The following is a 21483-nucleotide window of genomic DNA, read 5'->3' as shown; positions in this document are numbered from 1 at the left end:
CTGGAGGGAGTTTGTGGAGAAATCGGCGAAACATCTATTGAGTGGCATTTGCCATTTGGTTTCAGAATTGAGTGTCTCACTATGGCCAGCCTGTGGGCGTAAAGGGACTATGTGTTTATTGAGACCATGAGAGCACGGGTTATATTGTGCAAACAGTGTTATCCTTAGCATCCATGTATGTTTGTGAAGATAAGTGGGAATGAAGGAATATCATATTATAGTCCAACATTTCATATATAATAGATGACTTCTTTTGTTGTTAAAAGCTAATTGGCATTTCTGTGACGTTTCCTAACAAAAGTAATAGTTTTGAGCTTTTGTGCCAGGGACCCATTCTGGGATCTTCCAGTTCAGTAGTAACATCAACTGGGATGGTAACAACTGGGACACACTGCACAACACCAGTGTGATACTATGTGATGTACACGGAGAGGAATATTGATTTAGTGTGTGTGTAAAATGGGCAATAACAAAACAGCTTACGTTTCACATCTTTCCTGATTTGTTTTATTGCATTTGCCATCAATTGACATAGATATTGGGATAGATATTGAACAGGCTGTCAGTTTGTAGTTATGAAGTAAGCTCATACTCTCAGGCCTATCTCAAAGTGCTTCACAGCCACACTCTACCTGAGAATACAACCCAGGCTCCCACTAACATTTTAATTCCCACGTTCTGCCTGGTGCCTTAGCTAACATTTATCCTTTAACCAGCGTAACTGGAACAACTGACCTGGCCCTTTCATAGAAGAATCATAGAATCCCTACAGTGCAGAAAGAAGCCATTTGGCCCATCAAACTTCCACCGATAACAATCCCACCCAGGCCCTATCTCCGTAACCCCACACGTTTACCCTGCTAATATTCCTGACACTAAGGGTCAATTTAGCATGGCCAATCAACCTAACCCGCACATCTTTGGAGTGTGGGAGGAAACAGGAGCACCCAGAGGAAACCCATGCAGACACAGAGAGAATGTGCAAACTCTGCACAGACAGTGACCCAAGCCGGGAATTGAACCGGGGTCCCTGGCGCTGTGAGGCAGCAGTGCTAACCACTGTGCCGCCGTGTTGCCCCTAAGCAAACGACTCAAATCTCTGTGGGATGTTGCTGTGTACAAATTGGCCGCCACTTTTCCTATATTACAACAATGACTACACTTCAAAAAATAATTCACTGGCCGCAAAGCTCTTTGGGATGTACTGCAAGGTCAAGAGAGGGCGTAGGTAATTGCAGGCCCACTTTAATTCAAACTACTTGTGCGCTTGTGCTTTGGTGTGATGTCAGCTCCCACAAGAAATGGGATGATCCATTAACATTCAAAGCATGAGACTCTTGACGTTTGAGGTAAGGGCATAAAATTTAGCGATGGAAAGTCACGCAGGCTGTGCTGACCTCCAGGGTTTTGTGCTCCCGGTCACGCAAAGCTCTGTGCTGAGACTGCTAATTGGGGAAATAAAAATATCCACCATGTAGACTCCAGCAACTTCCACGTTTAGCTGTGCTGCCGGAGATACTTTTGCATTCGCAGCAAGAGGAGCTTTCATATCAAAAGGCGCTCATTCCATTGATAACCTGCTGCGTATCCAGACAGAATTGATGGAGAGAAAAAGGGTGCTGATGTCCCCTGTCACAGCAGCGCTGGCCGTGTGTACAATCTGCCAAACTCTCAGAATAGACCTTGCTCGAGTCGACTCGGCACCAGAGAGACATCCGAAGAACAGTCCAGTTTGATTCCTCCTCAGTGTCTGATGTGGTCTGACAGCCACACAGTTCAATTCCTTCAGGCCCTGGACTTTTGATTTCCAGCAAGCTTTTAATGTCAAAGCAGCTGGCAAAAAAAAAATCACTGACTCTTGCATTTTACTTTAGCTTTCCTGATGAGTAAAAATTTTCCAAACTGGGGAAAAAAACGGCCAGACACAGTTCACCTAGTTCATCTGAGCCCCAAAATTGCTTAAACTGGGGACAATGATGGGGCCATTTATAAAAAAAAATTCTTCTTGAGATGTGGGGATTGCCAGCATTTGTAACTTGTTCCTAAGTGACCTTGAGAAGGTGTTGATAAGCCATCTTACTGAACCCCTACAGTTCATGTGGTGTATGTGCACCCACAGTGCTGTTAGGGAGGGACTTTTGCTTCTTTGACCCAATGTCAATGAAGGAGTGGCGATATATTTCCAAGTCAGGATGGTGAGTGGCTTGGAGGGGAACTTGCGGGTGGTGATGTTCTCATGTGTCTGCTGCCCTTGGCTTTCTGTTCTCGTGTGTCTGCTGCCCTTCGCCTGGTGGAGTTTGTGGGTTTGGAAAGTGCTGCGGTGGGAGCCTGAAAATCCAAAGGCAATCATTTCCAGAAGGTTCATTAGCTCTTCCACATTTTCTCTTTACCTTGGGAAGAGAAATGATGGCTGCTTATAGTGGTAGAGAGGAAATAAATGTAGCTAGTTGCTGATTTGGGCCTCTGTCTTTGGCTAACACAACCCAGGGTAATAAATTGGCTCCATCCCCTGGCATTCAGGAGAGGGTTAATGACTGCTCAAAATCTGGAGGAGAGGCTGGTTTGTTCTCACTGGAATGATGAAGGTTGAGGGGTGACCTGATAGGGGTTTACAAGATTATGAGGGGCAGGGACAGAGTGAATAGTCAGAAGCTTTTTCCCAGGGTGGAAGGGTCAATTACTTGGGGAAATAGTTTTAAAGTGCGTGCGGAGAAGTTGAGGAGGTGTGCAAGGCAAGTTTTTTACACAGAAGGTGGTGAATGCCTGGAACACAAAGCACGGGGAGGTGGTGGGAACAGGTAGGATAGCGGCATATAAGGGGCAATGAGATGAATACATGAATAGGGTGGGGATGGAAGGATACGGACTCCCTAAGTGCATACGGTTTTAGTTCAGACAGGCATCATGATTGGCTGGAGGCCTGCTCCAATGCTGTACTCTTCTAAAAACCATAGTGGGGTAACGCTCTGCGCCACAGCACTTTCATGAGTATAATGGGTGCTGCAGAATTTCTTGACTCCTGTTCTTAACATCCGCCTGCGTTAGACATGTCCAAGTCTTTTATCATCACGGGCATTACAGGGACGTAGCATGGAATTGTACAGACAATGTATAAAATTTTAATTCATGCTCCCGTTATTTTGCATACGTCACCAATTGTTGCCTTCAGTGGATCTTGGCGTCCTTATTTAGATTATGTCTAACGACAGTCTTTAATGCAAACTCCAGATCCAAATTGACGCAGCGTAAATGGGAAAATTAGGAATAAATGCAAATTGGATTTGCCAATCCTGCGATCTCCACCAAAGATGGCGAGGGCTGCAAGTACATTGGAACACGGGTCCCTGCAGGTTTCTCTCAAAGTCACATCCATGAAGGTTTGGAAATAAATCATCATTTCTTCATTGTCTCTGAGTGAAAACCCTCTTGAGCTTATTTATTACTGTCACAAGTAGGTTCACATGAAGCCTGTGACTTGGGCCTTGGGTGGCATGTTGGCACAATGGTTAGCACTGCTATCTTGCAACGCCAATGACCCGGGTTCGATTCCCGGTTTGAGTCACTGTTTGTGTGGAGTTTGCACATTCTCGCCATGTCTGGGTGGGTTTCCTCCCACAGTCGAAAAATGTGCTAATTAGGTGCATTGGCCATGTTAAATTGTCCGTTAGTGTCAGGGGGGGCTGGTTATGGTAAATGTATGGAGTTATGGATATAGGGCCTGGGGTGGGATTGTGGTCAATGCAGATTCGATGGGCTGAATGGCCTTCTTCTGCACTGTAGGACTCTATAATTAACACTGCAATGAGGTTGCTGTGAAAATCCCTTAGTCGCCACAGGTACCTGAGGGAGAATTTAGCATGGCCAGTGCACCTAACCAGCATGTCTTTCAGACTGTGGGACGAAAGCGGAGCACACGGAGAAAACCCATGCAGACACGAGCAGACATGGGGAGATCAGGCAGACTTCAGACAGTAACCCAAGGCTGGGAATTGAACCTGGCTCCCTGGTGCTTTGCGGCAGCAGTGCTAACCACTGTGCCACCAGTCCGCCCCTGGAACTCTTAAGCACGTTGGGGGTCCCTTCCTTGTAATTCAGAACATTTTTGAAGAACCTTCTCTGCCAATCTCTCAAGGGAAACTTGGGAATTGGTAATATCTGCTGACTTTGCCAATAACACCCATGTCCCAAGAATTAAATAAATGGATTAATTGAGGGGTCGGATTGTCAGGTGACAAGGTGAGGGGGGGGTGGGTCACATATTCCATCCCACATGACCTCATTGAATAGCTTGATGTTTCTGTGGCAAATCACAAAAGCATTGAACACGCTCTGATGAAAACCTTGCCATACTAAACAGGTAATTTGAACATGGTGTCAACAAAAGAATCCAAAGGCTGTTCTCATCAAACATTGAGCTTTCTGTGCCGGCGCTCAAAATAAATGGAATCTGCATTCATCTGAGGAAAGATCTGTGTCAGGAACACTAAAGATGAACACTCACCTCATAAAGATTCAGAATCTATCGCGCAGATGTAGCCAGTTTGGCTCAATTCTTAACTCCGTATAAAATTGATTACGGAGGAAAAAATAATGGCGAGAAAGGAAGATGAATTGCCTCTTCTGAACTGTGATAGTCAGCAAGAACCAAGTACTCTGACACAGAGATTCATTCTATCCTAGAGCAGGTATTTACTGATTGAATTCTGCTCATCCTGAAGGACAATTATCAAGTCTACTGCAGATGGATGCTGATGTATCAGCCTCTAACTCAGTACAAACACTGCAGTTTCTCACAAATACCCCGTGGGTATGTTTAAAGAAATTGCAGAGTCTGTTTTAAATGGAGCAAGGGCGTTGTGTTAATATAGGATTCTTTTTTCGAGTAGGCACACAGTGGCTGCAATTTCCTTAAACCTTTGCGCCATCTTGCAATAAAGGTGTTTTATTAGTAAAAAGTAAGGCTGACACTAACACTGCAATGAAGTTACCGTGAAATTCCCCTATTCGCCACACTCCGGCACCTGTTCGGGTCAATGCACCCTAACCAGCACATCTTTCGGACTGTGGGAGGAAACTTGAGCACCTGGAGGAAACCCATGCAGACACGGGGAGAATGTGCAAATTTCACACAGACAGTGACCTGAGCTGGGATTTTAACCCAGGTCCCTGGCGTTGTGAGGCAGCAGTGCTAACCACGATGCCACCCCAATAGTTGAGACCACAGATTTTTGCTCCATTTGTGAGACATCTTTCTGGATTTGTCTATTTTGTTTTAAGCTCTCTGAATGTACTAAAACTGCCACTTTGCTATTTTTAATCTCTGGAAAATGATTGGTAGTAGCGCTTGCAAAAGACATCTTACCTGCTGCGGTGCTTATCCAGCTATTTAATACAACAATTATGCCCTTAGTATGAATGTTAAGCCAATAATAATGAGGAAAAAAAGGGAACTTGCACAACTATAGAATGTCCTGGAATTACCATCCTGTCATAGAATGCTTTGCAGCCAATGCAACATTTGAAGATCGGTCAGTTTTGTAATGTTGGAAACAGCACGGGCAGTTTTGGCATAGCAAGCTCCCACAAAGGATAACGAGAAAAGAAAGGTCAGATGAATCTATTTCTGCATGGTGACTGAGGGAGAAATACTGACCTGGATGCCACTGAGAGTTCCCTGCTCTTCTTCAGATAGTGTGATGGCGATCTTTTATATCTTCCCAATAGGGCAGAGGGAAGATTAGTTTAACACTTCATCCAAAGGACAGTGCCTCCAGCACTGGAGAATCTGTCTAGATTACGGCCAGAATTTTACTGCTTTGCTTGCCCCGGAATCAGGACGGGTGAGACTCGCAGAACAGAAATTCTCTGTTGGCCTCGGGCGGGATTTTAAAAGCCTCACCCAAGGGAGATCGTAAAATCCCAGTTCTTAATTCTTGGGAAATGAGTTTGAATCTACAACCCACTGACACAGAGGTAAGAGTGGTGCAAATTATACAATGGCTGACTGACACTTGGTATAACTGGACACAGAGTCTTGTCTCTCTTATGTTCCAACATTATCCATACGATCCACCTTCAAGGAGTGTAGCTTCATTTTCTGCATATGAGACATTATGTTTTGCTGGAGTACAATTGTCAACGTTCAAATCGTAGAATCCTACAGTGCAGAAGGGGGCCATTCAGGATCGCGGGAACAGGGGCTGGGTGGGATTGTGGTCCGTACAGACTCGATTGAGGGTTAATCTTTTTCTCTACCTTGTTGTGTTCTGAAGCCAAGCTGGTTATGATCGGCTGCTGGTTGGCAAGGGAGTCTTCCTGGTCTGTAAAGCTCAGTACAAAACCTGAGCCATGAGGAGAGTTCGTTTCTGAAGACTGATTGAGGCACACATGCTGTGTAAAAGCATTACAATTCACTAGGTGACTGGGCTGTATATAAATGTACAATAATGATTTAACGTGCCTGACTTAGCGCAGTTTATAATTTTGTGGAGAAATGGTTGAAGTTTAAAAAAAGTATGACCACAAATGACAAAATCATATCAGTATTCCTTCTGCACTGTAATGATTCTACGATGCTGAATAAGAAGCTGATTGTTGAAATGAATAGAACATTTTTGATCATCTTTTATTGCTGTTCACGAGCTAAATTTTGTACCATTCCAATGTCAAAACTTTGGCTTCAGGAAGGTGTTGATACAAATGCAGCAGGACACTGAATGGTAAACCATGATACCAGTCAAGTCATGTTTCTTAATCATCCAGATTTTGGATGAGATTCTAAAAGGTCCAGTCTGTTCGTTCAGGCAGATGTAATAACCCCCGGCCCCATTCCAAAGCAGAGCAGGTTATCCCTGGTATCCTAGCCAATATTATTCCTCAATCAACATCATTAAAACAAACCTGGTCATTATCACATTGCTGTTTGTGGGAGCTGGCTGTGTGCAAATGAATGTCACGCAGTCTAACATAATAATACTTCAAAATTATTTCATTGGTTGTAAAGCTCTTTGACCTCCTGAGGCTGTGGAAGTACAGTGGTTAGCACTGCTGCCTCACAGCACCAGGGATCTGGGTTCAATTCCCAGCTTGGGTCACTGTCTATGTGGACTTTGCACGTTCTCCCCTTCTCTGCATGGGTTTCCCCACTGTTTCCTCCCACAGTCCGAAAGACGTGCTGGTTAGGTGCATTGGCCATGCTAAATTCTTTCTCAGTGTACCCAAACAGGTGCCGGAGTGTGGTGACTAAGAGATTTTCACAATAACTTCATTGCAGTGTTAATGTAAGCCTACCTGTGACACAAACAAATAAACTTCAAAATGCGTGGACGTCACAATGATACAGCGGTTAGCATTGCTACCTCACAGCCCCAGGAATCCGAGTTTGATTCCCGGCTCGAGTCACTGTCTGTGTGGAGTCTGCACGTTCTCCCTGTCTCTGCATGGGTTTCCTTCCACAGTCTGAAAGACGTGCTGGTTAGGGTGCATTGGCCGTGCTAAATTCTCCCTCAGTGTACCCAAACAGGCCCCAGAGTGTGGCAACTAAGGGATTTTCACAGTAACTTAATTCCAGTGTTAATGTAAGTCTACTTATAACATTAAATAAATAAACTTAAAGGATGGAATTTTCCCGTCCTGTCCACCACGGGGAATTGTAATGGGTGGGAACACTGATCATGCAAAGGTCTGTTGACCTTGGATGGGATTCCCAGCTTTGGGGTGAGAGCGACCAGAAAATCCTCTACAAACAGGTTGAATAAATGCAAACCCTCTCTTTTATCGGAGAAATGGTTTATTACAAGCAACGCAATATATGTCAGAAGGAACTACTTTTCAGTCGATTTAATTTTCAGAAGGATACATCAATTCTCTGCAAATTCTCCTTCGTAAAAATTAAGGGAATGTGCTGTGAATAAATAATGTTTAAGTTCCTTCTACTCTAAAAAAAGATTCCTGTTGATAGGAGTTATAATAGTTACTCAATAATGTGATCTCTCTATTCCGGTATCCATTCCTCCGCCAGCATCAGAACTGTTTTATTCTTGTCTGATAAACAGCATTTGGAAAAAGATTGAGTGAAGAACAAATTATTCAAAACATATGGGAGAAATATACATTTAGGAAAAGGCAACAATAATGTTATTAAAAATGCTCGCATCAGTACATCCATCAGTTCTTAAACAATCCACAAACATGCTCAGGCAAAACAGGCATTACAAAGTAGCACAACTGAGAGTAAGTGTATGTTTTGGGCTGAATACAAACATTACTTTTACTTTAATGGAATTCTCAGGGAAGGAAGGTCAGTTTTGTTTGCTTTGCTCTTGATCCATTAGTTCCTAATGTTTGCCGGGTGGCTGGTTAAACACATGGGATAAACCATGTTAAATCTGTGGGATCCTACCTTTGGGAAAAGATGTCTCTGTACGGGCTGCCGTGCTGGAGAGCGATGCCGTACCCTCGGTCTGCCAGGGTGTTGCCGACGGTGAATAAAGAGCAGTCGGGGCTGTTCAGGGCGATGTATTCCAATACCGCTACATCCCAAACAAAGGCATAATTCCCAGCTTTAACCTGCAAGTTAGAGAATAGATTTCAGTCAAATCCGATGCAGCTTGATCTGGCCTTTTTCTTGCCCTACCCCCTCGTTTGTAGGGAAAAGCAAAGGAAGCCAGGGTAAAGAAACAAAATTGGTGCCAATGGCACTGACTTGACCCTATTCTTGGTGTTGGCCATGGGGCAGAATCCCAGGGAGATGCCCTCTCGTTTAAATAGCCTTTGTAGCTGCCTTCTTCTCCTCTGAAGCTGGAAGGTTTCTATTTGACCTTCCAGCTTTCCTTCACTCTTAAAGTTTGAAAGTTTATTTGTTAATGTCACAATTATGACATTAACCCCTACGTTAACATTGCAATGAAGTTACTGTGAAAATCCTCTAGTCGCCACACTCTGGTGCCCGTCCGGTTACACTGAGGGAAAATTTACCACGGACAATGCACCTAACCCAGCACGTCTTTTGGGCTGTGGGAAGAAACCGGAGCTCCCGGAGGAAACCCGGGGAGAATGTGCAGACTCCACACAGACAGCGACCCGAGGCCAGAATTGAACCTGGCTTTGTGAGGCAGCAGTGCTAACCACTTTGGTGAATTGCTGCAGTGCACCCTGTAGATAGTGTGCATTGCTGCTGCTGAGTGTCAGTGGTGGAGGGGTTGAATGTTTGTAGATGTGGTGCCAATCAAGTGGGCTGGCTAACCAGTGATGCTCATGACCCATGAATGAGTAACTGGGAGGGCACTGTGGTCAGCATGGACCGGTTGGGCCGAAGGGCCTGTTTCCGTGCTGTATCGCTCAATGACTTTATGATTCAAAGTTGACCTATTCTTTGCTCTCTCTTTCTTTTGGGCTCCATAGTTGCCTGTAGCTACTAAGATAAAGCAGTGGTTAACACTTGAGAAATTTAAAGGTAAATTCAGTGTGTTTGTTTTTCAAGCGGGGAACTACGATTAAAAGGAAGACAGCCAGAGAATTGGTGCTGCCGTCTTTATTCCATTTTCGCAGGGGTCACATTGCACAGGTCTATCGTTACGTTGTATTTAAATATCATCTACAATGAAGTGCAACGCCCCAGGCTTATTCATAGGATCATTCTCAGTCAAAATGTGACACCAAGTACCATAAGGAGATATTACAGCAGGTGACAAAATGCTTGGTTAAAGATGTAAGTTTTAAAGAGCGTCTTCAAGGCAGTAATCAAGAGAGGGAGGAAATAACAGAGTCTTAGAGGCAGGTGGTTGGCTGCCAATGGTGTACTGATTGGAGATGCACAAGAGGCTAGAATTAGTGGAGTGCAGGTTTTCTCGAACGGTTCTGGGACTGGAGCGGATTGCAAAGCTAGCGAGGGGAGAGACTATTAAATGATTTGGAAATAAGGATGGGAATTTAAAATCAAGGCATTGTTTAATTGGGAACCAATGTAAGTTAGTAGGCACAGGGGTTGGAGAGGTGAATGTGTGAGTTAGAACAGCAAATGTCTGGATGACTTCAGGTTTATGGAATGTGGGAGACCAGTCAGGAGTGAGTTGGGGTAGTCAGATGTAGAGCTCACAAAGAGAAAGGTTTCAACAGCATTTGAGCTGAAGAAGGGTTGAATTCGGGGAGGCAGTGTCCACGTGGTATTGTTGCTGGACTGGTAATCCAGAGACCCAGGGCAATGTTCTAGGGACTTGGCTTTGAATCCCACCACGGCAGATGGTGAAATTTGCAATCACTAAAAATCTGAAATTAAAAGTCTAATGATGACTGTTGATTGTCATTAAAAAAAAATCTGGTTCACTAACCCATTCACTGGTTAGCAAGGTGGCACAGTGATTAGCACTGCTGGCTCACAGTGCCAGGGACCTGGTTCAATTCCAGCTTCGGCTGACTGTGTGGAGTCTGCACATTCTCCCCGTGTCTGTGCAGGTTTTCTCCGGGTGCTCCAGTTTCCTTCCACAGCCCAAAGATGTGCAGGTTAGCTTAATTGGCCATGCTAAATTAGCCTTAGTGTCAGGGAGATTGTCCGGGTAAATATGACTGGTTATGGGAATAGGGCCTGGGTGGGATTGTGGTCGGTGCAGACTCGATGGGCCAAATGGCCTCTTTCTGCACTGTAGGGATTCCAAGATTCTAATGTCCTTTAGGGAAGAAAATCTGCTGTCCTTACCTGGTCTGGCCTACATGTGACTCCAGACCTACACCAACGTGGATGGGCAATAAATGCTGGCCAAACCAGCAACACCCACATCCCATGAATTCATAAGAAAAATATTACTGAGAAAGAAATGGGTGGTCTCATTGATGGCACAGGTATGTGATCAGAAGTATGTGAATGGATATTGGATTGTAACTGGCCTAATTGTCAGAAATTTAGAGTAATGCAATAGAAATTCCTCTGGACCCATTGCTGGCAGCTGCTGCCTTGGCACTCCCATTTTACCTGATACTGGGAGTCTGAAGCCTGTGGTAAATTCTTAGCTGTTGTCTTTGTCTCTCTCTCCAAAAGTCTTGCCTGACCTGCGTTTTCTGGTTTTATTGCAGTCAGTAAGTTGGCATTGCATTATATACTTGATGTACATTTAGCTGTTCAAATGAATCAGTTCAGTGTCAGCCAGTGGCTTAGTCAGCTCTTGCCTCTGAATCAGAGGCTGTGTGGTCAAGACCATTTCAGCACACAAACAATAATCTCTCCCTCAATGTCAACAAAACAAAGGAGATTGTCATCGACTTCAGAAAGCATAAAGGAGAACATGCCTCTGTCTACATCAATGGGGACAAAGTAGAAATGGTCGAAAGCTTCAAGTTTTTAGGTGTCCAGATCACCAACAACTTGTCCTTGTCTCCCCACGCCAATGCTATAGTTAGGAAAGCCCACCAGCGCCTCGACTTTCTCAGAAGACTAAGAAATTTGGCATGTCTGCTACGACTTTCACCAACTTTTGCAGATGCACCACAGAAAGCATTCTTTCTGGTTGTATCACAGCTTGGTATAGCTCCTGCTCTGCCCAAGACCACAAGAGACTACAAAAAGTTGTGAATGTAGCCCAATGCATCACGCAAACCAGCCTCCCATCCATTGATTCTGTCTACACTTCCCGCTGTCTTGGCAGAGTCGCCAGTACAATTAAGGACCCCACGCACCCTGGATATAGGCTCTTCCACCTTCTTCTATCGGGAAAAAGATACAAAAATCTGAGGTCACATAGCAACCGACTCAGACAGCTTCTTCCCTGCTGCTGTCAGACTTTTGAATGGACCTACCTTGCATTAAATTGATCTTTCTCTTAGCTATGACTGTAAACATTATATTCTGCACGCTCGTGTTTCCTTCTCTATGAACAGTATGCTTTGTCTGTATAGTGCGTGAGAAACAATACTTCGCACTGTATGTTAATACATGTAACAATAATAAATCAAATCAAATCAAATCAATCCCAATGTAATACTGAAGGAGTGCTGCACTGTCTGGTGTGCTGTCTTGAGGATGAGATGTTAAACTGAGGCCCTCTTTGCTTTCTCAGGTGGGCACTAAAGATCCCACACTGCTATTTTGAAGAGCAGCAGGAGACTTATCCCAGGTATCCAGCCATTTTTATCCCCCAGTCCCAACTTCACCAAAACAAATTATTTGCACATGATCTCATTGCTGATTGTGGAAGCTTGCTATGTGTGAAATGGATTCCTACGTTACCACTGTGACTACACTTTTTAAATTATTTCATCCGCTGCATGGTGCTTTGGAACATCCTATGATCAAAAAATGGAGCAGAGAGTCTTTCATTGTTGGCTGTGGTTTCTGTACTCTTCCATGGGATGTGGGCAATGTGGGCTAAGCCAGTATTTGTTGCCCATCCCTAATTGCCCTTGAACTGAGGCCATTTCAGAGGGCTGTTCAGAGTCATCCACATTGCTGTATGTCTAGAGTGACATGTAGGCCAGATTTGGTAAGGGCGACAGATTTTCTTCCTGAAAGGACTTAGGGAAGCAAATGGGCATTTCTGACAATTGACAATGGTTTCATAGTCATCACAGAATCCTTACAGTGCAGGAGGCCATTCAGCCCATTGAATCTGCGCTGACCACAATCCGACCCAATCCCTATTCCTGCAGCCCCAAATATTTACCTGCTAGTCCCCTTGACACTAGGGCAATTTTCCATGGCCAATCGACCTAACTTGCACATCTTTGGACCGTGGGAGGAAGCTGGAGCACCCAGGGGACACGTACGAAGACATGGAGACAATGTGCAAACTCCACACAGACAGTGACCCGAAGCCAGAATTGAACCCGGATCCCTGGCATTGTGAGGCAGCAGTGCTAACTACTGTGCCACCGTGCTGCCCAATAGATTCTTAATTCCAGATATTTTTACTGAATTCAAATTTTACCATCTACCATGGTGGGATTCAACCCCAGGTTCCCAGAGCATTACCCTGGGTCTCTGGATGACTATTCCAGTGACAATACCACTGCACCACAGCCTACCCTTGTCTGTGGTACTGTCATTGCGTTAATAACAACCAATTGAATTGTTAGAGAAGATCAGTGACCATAACGCAATGTTCTTTGTTGGAAGCTGAGGGGAGTGACTTTATGGTCCTCACTTGGCGCGCTGGAAAAAGTTCTGAGCCATCTTTGACGTTTGCTTAAGTAATGCAGCATATTTGGGAATTGGGGGGTGGGGGAGCAGTAGCATTGAATTATACAGGGCATGGAACAAATGATGGGTGAAAGGCAACATAATGTGTACACTTTTGAGACATAGCTATCACCGATTCAACTCCACTTTGCACGTCTAACATTCCTCTGCTTTCACCCATTTACCAAAATGAGCAGGATGCTTCAACAACCTGGCTGCCAGTTTAGCTTGGTCATAGTATGACCATGCTGCTGCTTCATGGTATCAATATAAAAACTGTGTCTGCCAAGGATTGATTCTTTGGAAAGGTGAAGCCATTGTCGCCGCAAGACATCAAAAATGCTTTCCTGCTCCCCAGATTCCCAATTCACCTCGTCGTATCGCAATTAGAGTAACGCTCAGATCAAAGAGGGAAAACCCAACCATCAACAATCCCTGACAAAGCAGGCTCAACAACACCTAAAGCTACGAAGTGCTACATTATATCCTGTCAGGTCTTCATGCTTCAGAAGTAACACACCGAAAATCACAACAGTAGTAGTTAAGGAAAAATCCCCATCACAGCAGTTGATTGAAATTCATTTGGCTAATCTTCCAAAAGACTTAGACCAATTTGTGTCTTGGCAATAGAATGAATTCTTCGTGCTACAAAAGCATTTTCTTAATTTTCAACTTTTTAGTACGGTCAGAATGATATTGGAATAGTGTTGATACATCCTTAAAGTGGCATCGCAGAATAGTGTGTTCATTAAAATTTATTTATTAGTGTCACAAGTAGGCTTACATTAACACTGCAGTGAAGTTACTGTGAAAATCCCCGAGTCGCCACACTTTGGCGCCCGTTCGGGTACACTGAGGGAGAATTTAGCATGGCCAATGCACCTAACCAGCACGTCTTTCTGACTGTGGGAGGAAACCAGAGCACTCGGAGAAAACCCATGCAGACTTTGGGGGAAGGTATAGTTGCCGCACAGACAGTGACCGAAGCCAGAAATCAAACCTGGGTCTCTGGCGCTGTGAGGCAGCAACACTAACCACTGTGCTGCCCTGTGCTGCAAGATACTTTGGGATGGGCAATAAACTAGGGATTGTCAATAAATGCTGGCCCAGCCAGAGACACCCACACCTCATGAATGAATACAAATAACGATTGAATTGCTTTTTTAATTCATACTTGGGATTTGAATATACCAACATACGAATTAGGAATAGGTGTAGGCCATTCAGTGGCAAGGCCACCGTTTTTCCCATTGAAACTGAGTCGAGGCAACTCGATGGGAGGCGATGGCCTACTGATATTCTCACTAGACAACTAATCCAGAAATTCAACTAATGTTTTTGGCATTTGGCTTTGAATCCGAATTTGAATTCAATAAAAAAAATCTGGAATTAAGAACACACTGATGACCATTGTCGATTGCTGAAAAAACCCACCTAGTTCACTAATGTATTTTAGGGAGGGAAATATGCTGTTCTTACCTCGTCTGACCTACATGTGACTCCAGAATCCAGTAATATGGCTGACCGTCAACTACCCTTGGGCAATTAGGGACGGGCAATAAATGCTGGCCAGCCAGTGATGCCCATATCCCATGTATCTCCTGTGGGTCAGAGTGGTTCATGATGGCAGATTTCCTTCACTGAGGGGCATTAGTGAACTAAAAGACAAACTACCAGTTTCCTGGTCATTATTAATGAGGCTCACATTTCATTCCAGATTTACTGACCAATTGAATTTAATTTAAGTATTCCCAAAACTGCATGCTGGGATTTGAACTCACCTCTCAAGAGCTTTAGTCCAAACTTCTGGATTGCTAGTCCAGTAATATTATGACTGGGCTACTGATTGGTCATATTAAACTGAGGGAATAGAGCCATATTTTCAGGATGTGTGTGTGTCACAATCTCAGAGTTATTGTATTTCTTACTAAGTGCCATCCTGCGAAGAACTTTTCATTTCATATATTAGCTGGAAACTGGAAGTGCTCGTTGAACCACCTCCTACCTGTTTGGGTGTGATAAGGGAACATGCAAATGAAAGTAAAACTGGTTATTTTATCGCTTTTCTGCAGGTGAACCTGCCTCAGGAATATTTTGGGCTCCCGCTGCATTTAAACTCAAGGAATTTTTCAGCTTTGGGCCATTCACCCGTCCAGACTGTGCAGGGTGTGGGACAGAGATGTCCACAGTTCAGTTCCGCGTAACCACTACAATAATTTTCTCTGAAATATTTATCCCATTTCCTTTCTCATAGCTGTTCAGCTTTCTATTCCCAAACGAGTCTTCATTAGGCTGAGTGGTGACATCTTAAATTGCACAGTGACATCCTCTGTGGAATGTTCACATCAAAATTAACCAAAGCCTCCCCTTTATAAATTCATACGAACTAATTAGTGATGGGCTATTTCAGGCTCGGATTTGCAAACAGAAAAGACAAACATTGCAAAAAAGAAAGGAATGATTTTCCCCAGCATGTAAATCTGGAGGGTGGGATTTTCCAGCCACACTCGCCCTAAGGCTGGAAAATCCCACCCAAGGTCAACAGATGGTCTGTGTTCCGCTGGCAACAGTTCCCATGGCTGCGGGACTGGAAAATTCCACCACAAATGTCTTCAGTTGATACAACAACAATAACTTCCATTTATCTAATGCCTCCAACATTGTAAAACATTCCAAGCTACTTCCTAGTAACATTATCAAATTAACACAGGCACCAAGTCACAGAAGGGGAGCTCAACTGACCAAAAGCTTTGTCAAGGAAGTCATTTTTTAAAGGGCATCTGAAATGAGGAATTAAAGGGCTGGGAATTTAGGGAGGGATTTCTAGGGCTTAAGGCCTAGGCAGCTGGGAACATGACCGCCACTGGTGAAGTGATGGAAATTGGAATGAGCTGAAAGCTAGAATTGGAGGAGCTTTCATCTCTTGGAGAGTTGCCAAGCTGGAGGAAGAAAGCAAGGGGTGAGGCTATGGAGGGATTTGGAAATAAGGCCCAGAATTTTGAAACAGAGCTGTTGCTTAACTGGGAGCCTAAGCAGGTCAGCAAGCTCAGGGACGGTGGGTGAATGAGACAAGAATATGAATAATCGATGTCCTTAGGTTTATGGAGGATGGAAGATGAGAGCCTGGCCAGGATTATGTTAGCGGAGTTTCATTGTAGGCAAATTGGCGCTTTCCTACATTAGAATCATAGAATCCCTAGAGTGCAGAAGAAGCCATTCAGCCCATCGCGTCTGTACCAACTCTCTGACAGGGTATCTTACCCACAGCCTCTGCCCTTCCCTATCCCCATAACCCCAGACATTTACCATGGCTAATCCCATCTAACCGACATATCTTGGGACACCAAGGGGCAATTTAGCATGGTCAATCCATCCTAACCTGCACACCTTTGGACTGTGGGAAGAAACTGAAGCATGCAGAGGAAACCCACGCAGAGAATGTGCGAACTCCACGCAGGCAGTGACCCAAGGCCGGAATTGAACCCGGATCGCCGGCGCTGTGAAGCAGCAGTGCTAACCACTGTGCCAGTGTTTGAACAGTGGTAACACTTCAGCAAGTTTGCCAGGTTCTGAAGTAAATTGGGATATCCTGAGGACTTTGATTTGATTTGATTTATTATTGCCACATGTATTAGTGTACAGAGAAAAGTATTGTTTCTTGCGTGCTGCACAAAGCATACTGTACATAGGGAAGAAAAGGAGAGAGTGCAGAATGTAGTGTTACAGTCAGATCAACTTAACCCAAGGTAGGTCAATTCAAAAGGCAGCATTGAACAAGTAGGGAAGACATGATAATAATTGCAAGTTATTTTTTGCCGATGCACCCACAGGGTTAACATAGCTCACAAAATCAGACAGAAGGACTCCGTGGCAATAAGTGAATCTTATAGTGTCATGAAAAGGAACACTGCTCAGACCTATTAATAATGTGAAGCTTGGCTGAATCCAGATTGCTGGTTCAATCGACGTGACAAAGTTTGTAAAGTCACTGCACCCACCTTCTGTGGGTAATCAGTCAACGGTGGCTGAGGAGCAGCGAATGGAAAAGTGTTTCTCAGAGAAGTGAGGGACTTCTTCATGTGAGTAGCTTATCTGCTCTCAGGCTGTATTTCGATGCATATCTGTCTCCCTCTGTCCTTTACCACGATATTTTAAACTCTCCCCGTTACTGTTATCTTTTACTAGAGTTCTGCTCTGAAAACAAAGTCCGTGTTTATCCCTGGACTTTCTTAATGATACAACTGGGGGCTTAGAAACTGAATTTACGTTTGTTTGATGGAGGGAGGTTAGCTAGAGCACTTTCCCCGGCAGCTATTTTGGCTTTGGATTTGGAAATCCATTTATCTAATCCCCCGGAACCTTATAATACAGAACTTTGAAGTTTGAGTGTTTACTGGTTCTCCAGATAACACTGAACCGATGCGGATGTTCTGCTGATTTAGATGGAGGTTATCGTGCACCAGATGATGCTCTGAATCACAAACCTGGGTTTAAGCTGGTCTTCTGAGGAACAGAGAGACTAGTTACTCGGTGGACAAGTTAGTTAATCCATGGAACAACTGGTTATTCAGTGAAATGACTGGTTAATCAGTGGAACGACTGGTTACTCAGTGAAACGACTGGTTAATCAGTGGAATGGCTGGTTAATCAGTGGAACGACTGGTTACTCAGTGAAACAACTGGTTAATCAGTGGAACTGCTGGTTACTCAGTGGAACAGCTGGTTAATCGGTGAAACGACTGGTTAATCAGTGGAACAACTGGTTAATCAGTGAAACGACTGGTTACTCAGTGAAACGACTGGTTAATCAGTGGAACGACTGGTTAATCAGTGAAACAACTGGTTAATCAGTGGACGACTGGTTAATCAGTGGAACAACTGCTTAATCAGTGGAACAACTGGTTAATCAGTGGAACGGCTGGTTACTCAGTGAAACGACTGGTTAATCAGTGGAACAACTGGTTACTCAGTGAAACGACTGGTTAATCAGTGGAACGACTGGTTACTCAGTGGAACGACTGGTTAATCAGTGGAACGACTGGTTAATCAGTGAAACGACTGGTTAATCAGTGGAACGACAGGTTACTCAGTGAAACGACTGGTTAATCAGTGGAACGACTGGTTACTCAGTGAAACGACTGGTTAATCAGTGAAACAACTGGTTAATCAGTGGAACGACTGGTTAATCAGTGGAACGACTGGTTAATCAGTGAAACGACTGGTTACTCAGTGGAACAACTGGTTAATCAGTGGAACAACTGGTTACGCAGTGAAACGACTGGTTACTCAGTGAAACGACTGGTTAATCAGTGAAACAACTGGTTACTCAGTGAAACGACTGATTAATCAGTGGAACGACTGGTTAATAAGTGGAACAACTGGTTAATCAGTGAAACGACTGGTTAATCAGTGGAATAACTGGTTACTCAGTGGAACGACTGGTTAATCAGTGGAACGACTGGTTAATCAGTGGAACGACTGGTTACTCAGTGAAACGACTGGTTACTCAGTGAAACGACTGGTTAATCAGTGGAACGACTGGTTAATCAGTGAAACAACTGGTTAATCAGTGGAACGGCTGGTTAATCAGTGAAACGACTGGTTAATCAGTGGAACAACTGGTTAATCAGTGGAACGGCTGGTTACTCAGTGAAACGACTGGTTAATCAGTGGAACAGCTGGTTAATCAATGGAACAACTGGTTAATCAGTGAAACAACTGGTTAATCAGTGGAACAACTGGTTAATCAGTGGAACGGCTGGTTAATCAGTGAAACGACTGGTTGATCAGTGAAACGACTGGTTACTCAGTGAAACGACTGGTTACTCAGTGAAACGACTGGTTACTCAGCGAATATTTTGAGCCCAATATGACTCCTCTTGATAAAAACTTTGTTTCTTTCTCCACAGACTCTGCCAGATCTGCTGAGTATTTCCAACCCTCTCCGTTTTTATTTCACATTTACCGCATCTGCAGTATTTTGCTTTTATCCCATAATTCCAGCTGCCTCTACTCTCTCCTACAACTGTTGCGTGCGCAGTGAAAATTTAAGCACCAAAGTTTAGTTTCCTGAATAATAGCACAAACTTTGCGATATTTGGGTCAGGATTATTGTAGCGAGGTGAGATTTTGGTCGTTGCTTCCTGTATCTTGTACCTAAATGAAGTTAGGCCCATCATTTGCTTGGTGGTTGCTAAGTTATCAATCAAATAAACAAGCAGATGATTTGTTGTAAAGTGGTGAGAGAAACTTTAGATGGAACACCACCCAGCTTAAAATCATAGATTCACATAATCATAAAGTCATTACAGTGCAGAAGGAGGCCATTCAGTCCATTGAGTATGCACCAGCAACAATCCTACACGGGTGCTATTCCCATAATATCACACATTTACCGTGGGGTTATTTAGCATGACCAACCAACCTAACCCGCACATCTTTGGACCGTGGGAGGAAACTGGAGCACCCGGAGGAAACCCACGCAGACACAGGGAGAATGTGCAGACTCCACACAGACAGTTACCCAAGGCTGGAATTGAACCCGGGTCCCTGGTGCTGTGAGGCTAAGCGAGCCAGTGCATGTCTTCAAATAGTCCAAAAGTTCTTCTGTCAATGTCATATTAATTACATCGTTAATGTTTAATGGAGATGACATTGTTAAATAGGTGATAGGTATTCATACACTCATAAATGGAAATAGCTGGGACACTGGGCATTGGAGCAAAGTTAGAGCAAAGAACAAAGAACAGTACAGCACACGAACAGACCCTTCGGCCTCCAAGCCCGTGCTGATCATGATGCCTACCTAAACTAAAACAGCATACACTTACGGACTTTGTACACTTCCATTCTGTCCTATTCATGTATTCGTCTAGATGCTGCTATCATACCTGCTCCCACCACTTCCTGGGGCAGCGCATTCCAGACATTCACCACTCTCTGTGTAAAAAAACTTGACTCGCACATCTCCTCTAAACTTTCTCCCATGCACCTCAAACCTATGTCCCCTAGTACTTGACTTTTGTACCCTAGGAAAGAGTTTCTGACTATCTATTCTGTCCATGCTACTCATAATTTTGTAGACTTCTATCAGATCACCCTTCAACCTCTGTCACTCCACTGAGAATGAAGCGAGTTTATCCAACCTCTTCTCATAGCTAATACCCTCTAGACCAGGCGACATCCTGGTAACCCTCTTCTGCCCCCTCTCCAAAATATCCGCGTCCCACTGATCGTATAGCGACCAGAATTGTAGACAATATTCCAAATGAGGCCTAACTGTGGCTCTGTACAGCTGCAGCATGACCTGCCAACTGTGAACGGAGTCAATAAACTCTCTCCGGCAAATAAAGCAACTGTACCTCTTTGTTTTAATTTCATCAACTGAAGTGGATATCTAAAATCCGACTTTCATCCTGATCTAAGCAAGGCATCACTTACACAATTGTTTAAATAGAGGCAGTATCGGACAGCACAGCACTGTCTCCATGGAATGTGAACCCAGAACTTACAGCCTTATCAGTAAACGTGCTACCAACTATTCCAATATTGTTCCTCCACCATTAGCCTGAATATTGAAATGTAACACATTAAATACCGACCCCTTTGTGCAGCGACTTTTGACGCAAGAATAGACGATAATAATGTAGTCAGTTGAGCTTTTGAAGAGGTAAATCCTTTGAGTATTTGAATTGTGAACTGGGATCTGGCTTAGTGAAATCTTTACAACGTCTGCACGTGACTGGAAGTGATCTGACGTGAATAATGCATGAAAATAAAAAGCACTGGAAAGCTTTGTTTCAATTTCACCCCCTGAACATCTGTCTTTGGGAAAGTTCATCATGTTTTGAAAGTTCTTACTCTGCAAAGTGCTCTTCTGTGCCTTTGTGACCAAGGTTGCCCTTTCTGCCCACCTACGCAAAAAATTCTGGGCAAAACTCAAAGCGTAGAAATGAGCACTGGATTAGCAGAAGAAGAAGCTGGGGTTGGAGGAGGGTGTAGGCACAAGGTAAGATTTGTGGGACATGGGCATCACTGGCTGGCCAGTGTTTATTGCCCATCCCCTAGTTGCCCTTGAGAAGGTGGTGGTGAGCTGCCTTCTTGAGTCGCTGCAGTCCACGTGCTGTGGGTCAACCAACAATGCCATTAGGGAGGGAATGCCAGGATTTTGACCCAGCGACTGTGAAGCAATGGTGACATCCTTCCAAGTCAGGATGGTGAGTGGAAGGATTCCAGAGAGTTCTGCACAGATAGATCTGTTTGATTTTCAGCCATGTTTCAGTGGCAGGCAACATAATTTCTGCGTTGCATTTTACGTG

General features: G+C 44.1%; 1 protein-coding gene across 1 annotated transcript in view; it reads right to left on the bottom strand.

The window, feature by feature from the left end:
- grid2 (glutamate receptor, ionotropic, delta 2) overlaps positions 1-21483 on the bottom strand; it is a 956474-nt gene that overhangs the window by 68278 nt on the left and 866713 nt on the right. Inside the window, exon 14 of the mRNA XM_080200204.1 lies at positions 8402-8568. Coding sequence (XP_080056330.1) covers positions 8402-8568 — 167 coding nt within the window. The remainder of the gene's footprint in view (positions 1-8401; positions 8569-21483) is intronic.

Source organism: Carcharhinus amblyrhynchos, chromosome 1 (assembly GCF_965287045.1).
Source record: "Carcharhinus amblyrhynchos chromosome 1, sCarAmb.v2.hapA, whole genome shotgun sequence".
In the NCBI taxonomy this organism is placed as follows: domain Eukaryota; kingdom Metazoa; phylum Chordata; class Chondrichthyes; order Carcharhiniformes; family Carcharhinidae; genus Carcharhinus; species Carcharhinus amblyrhynchos.
The sequence above is the reverse complement of the archived record's forward strand: the minus strand, read 5'-3'. Positions and strand labels throughout refer to the sequence as shown.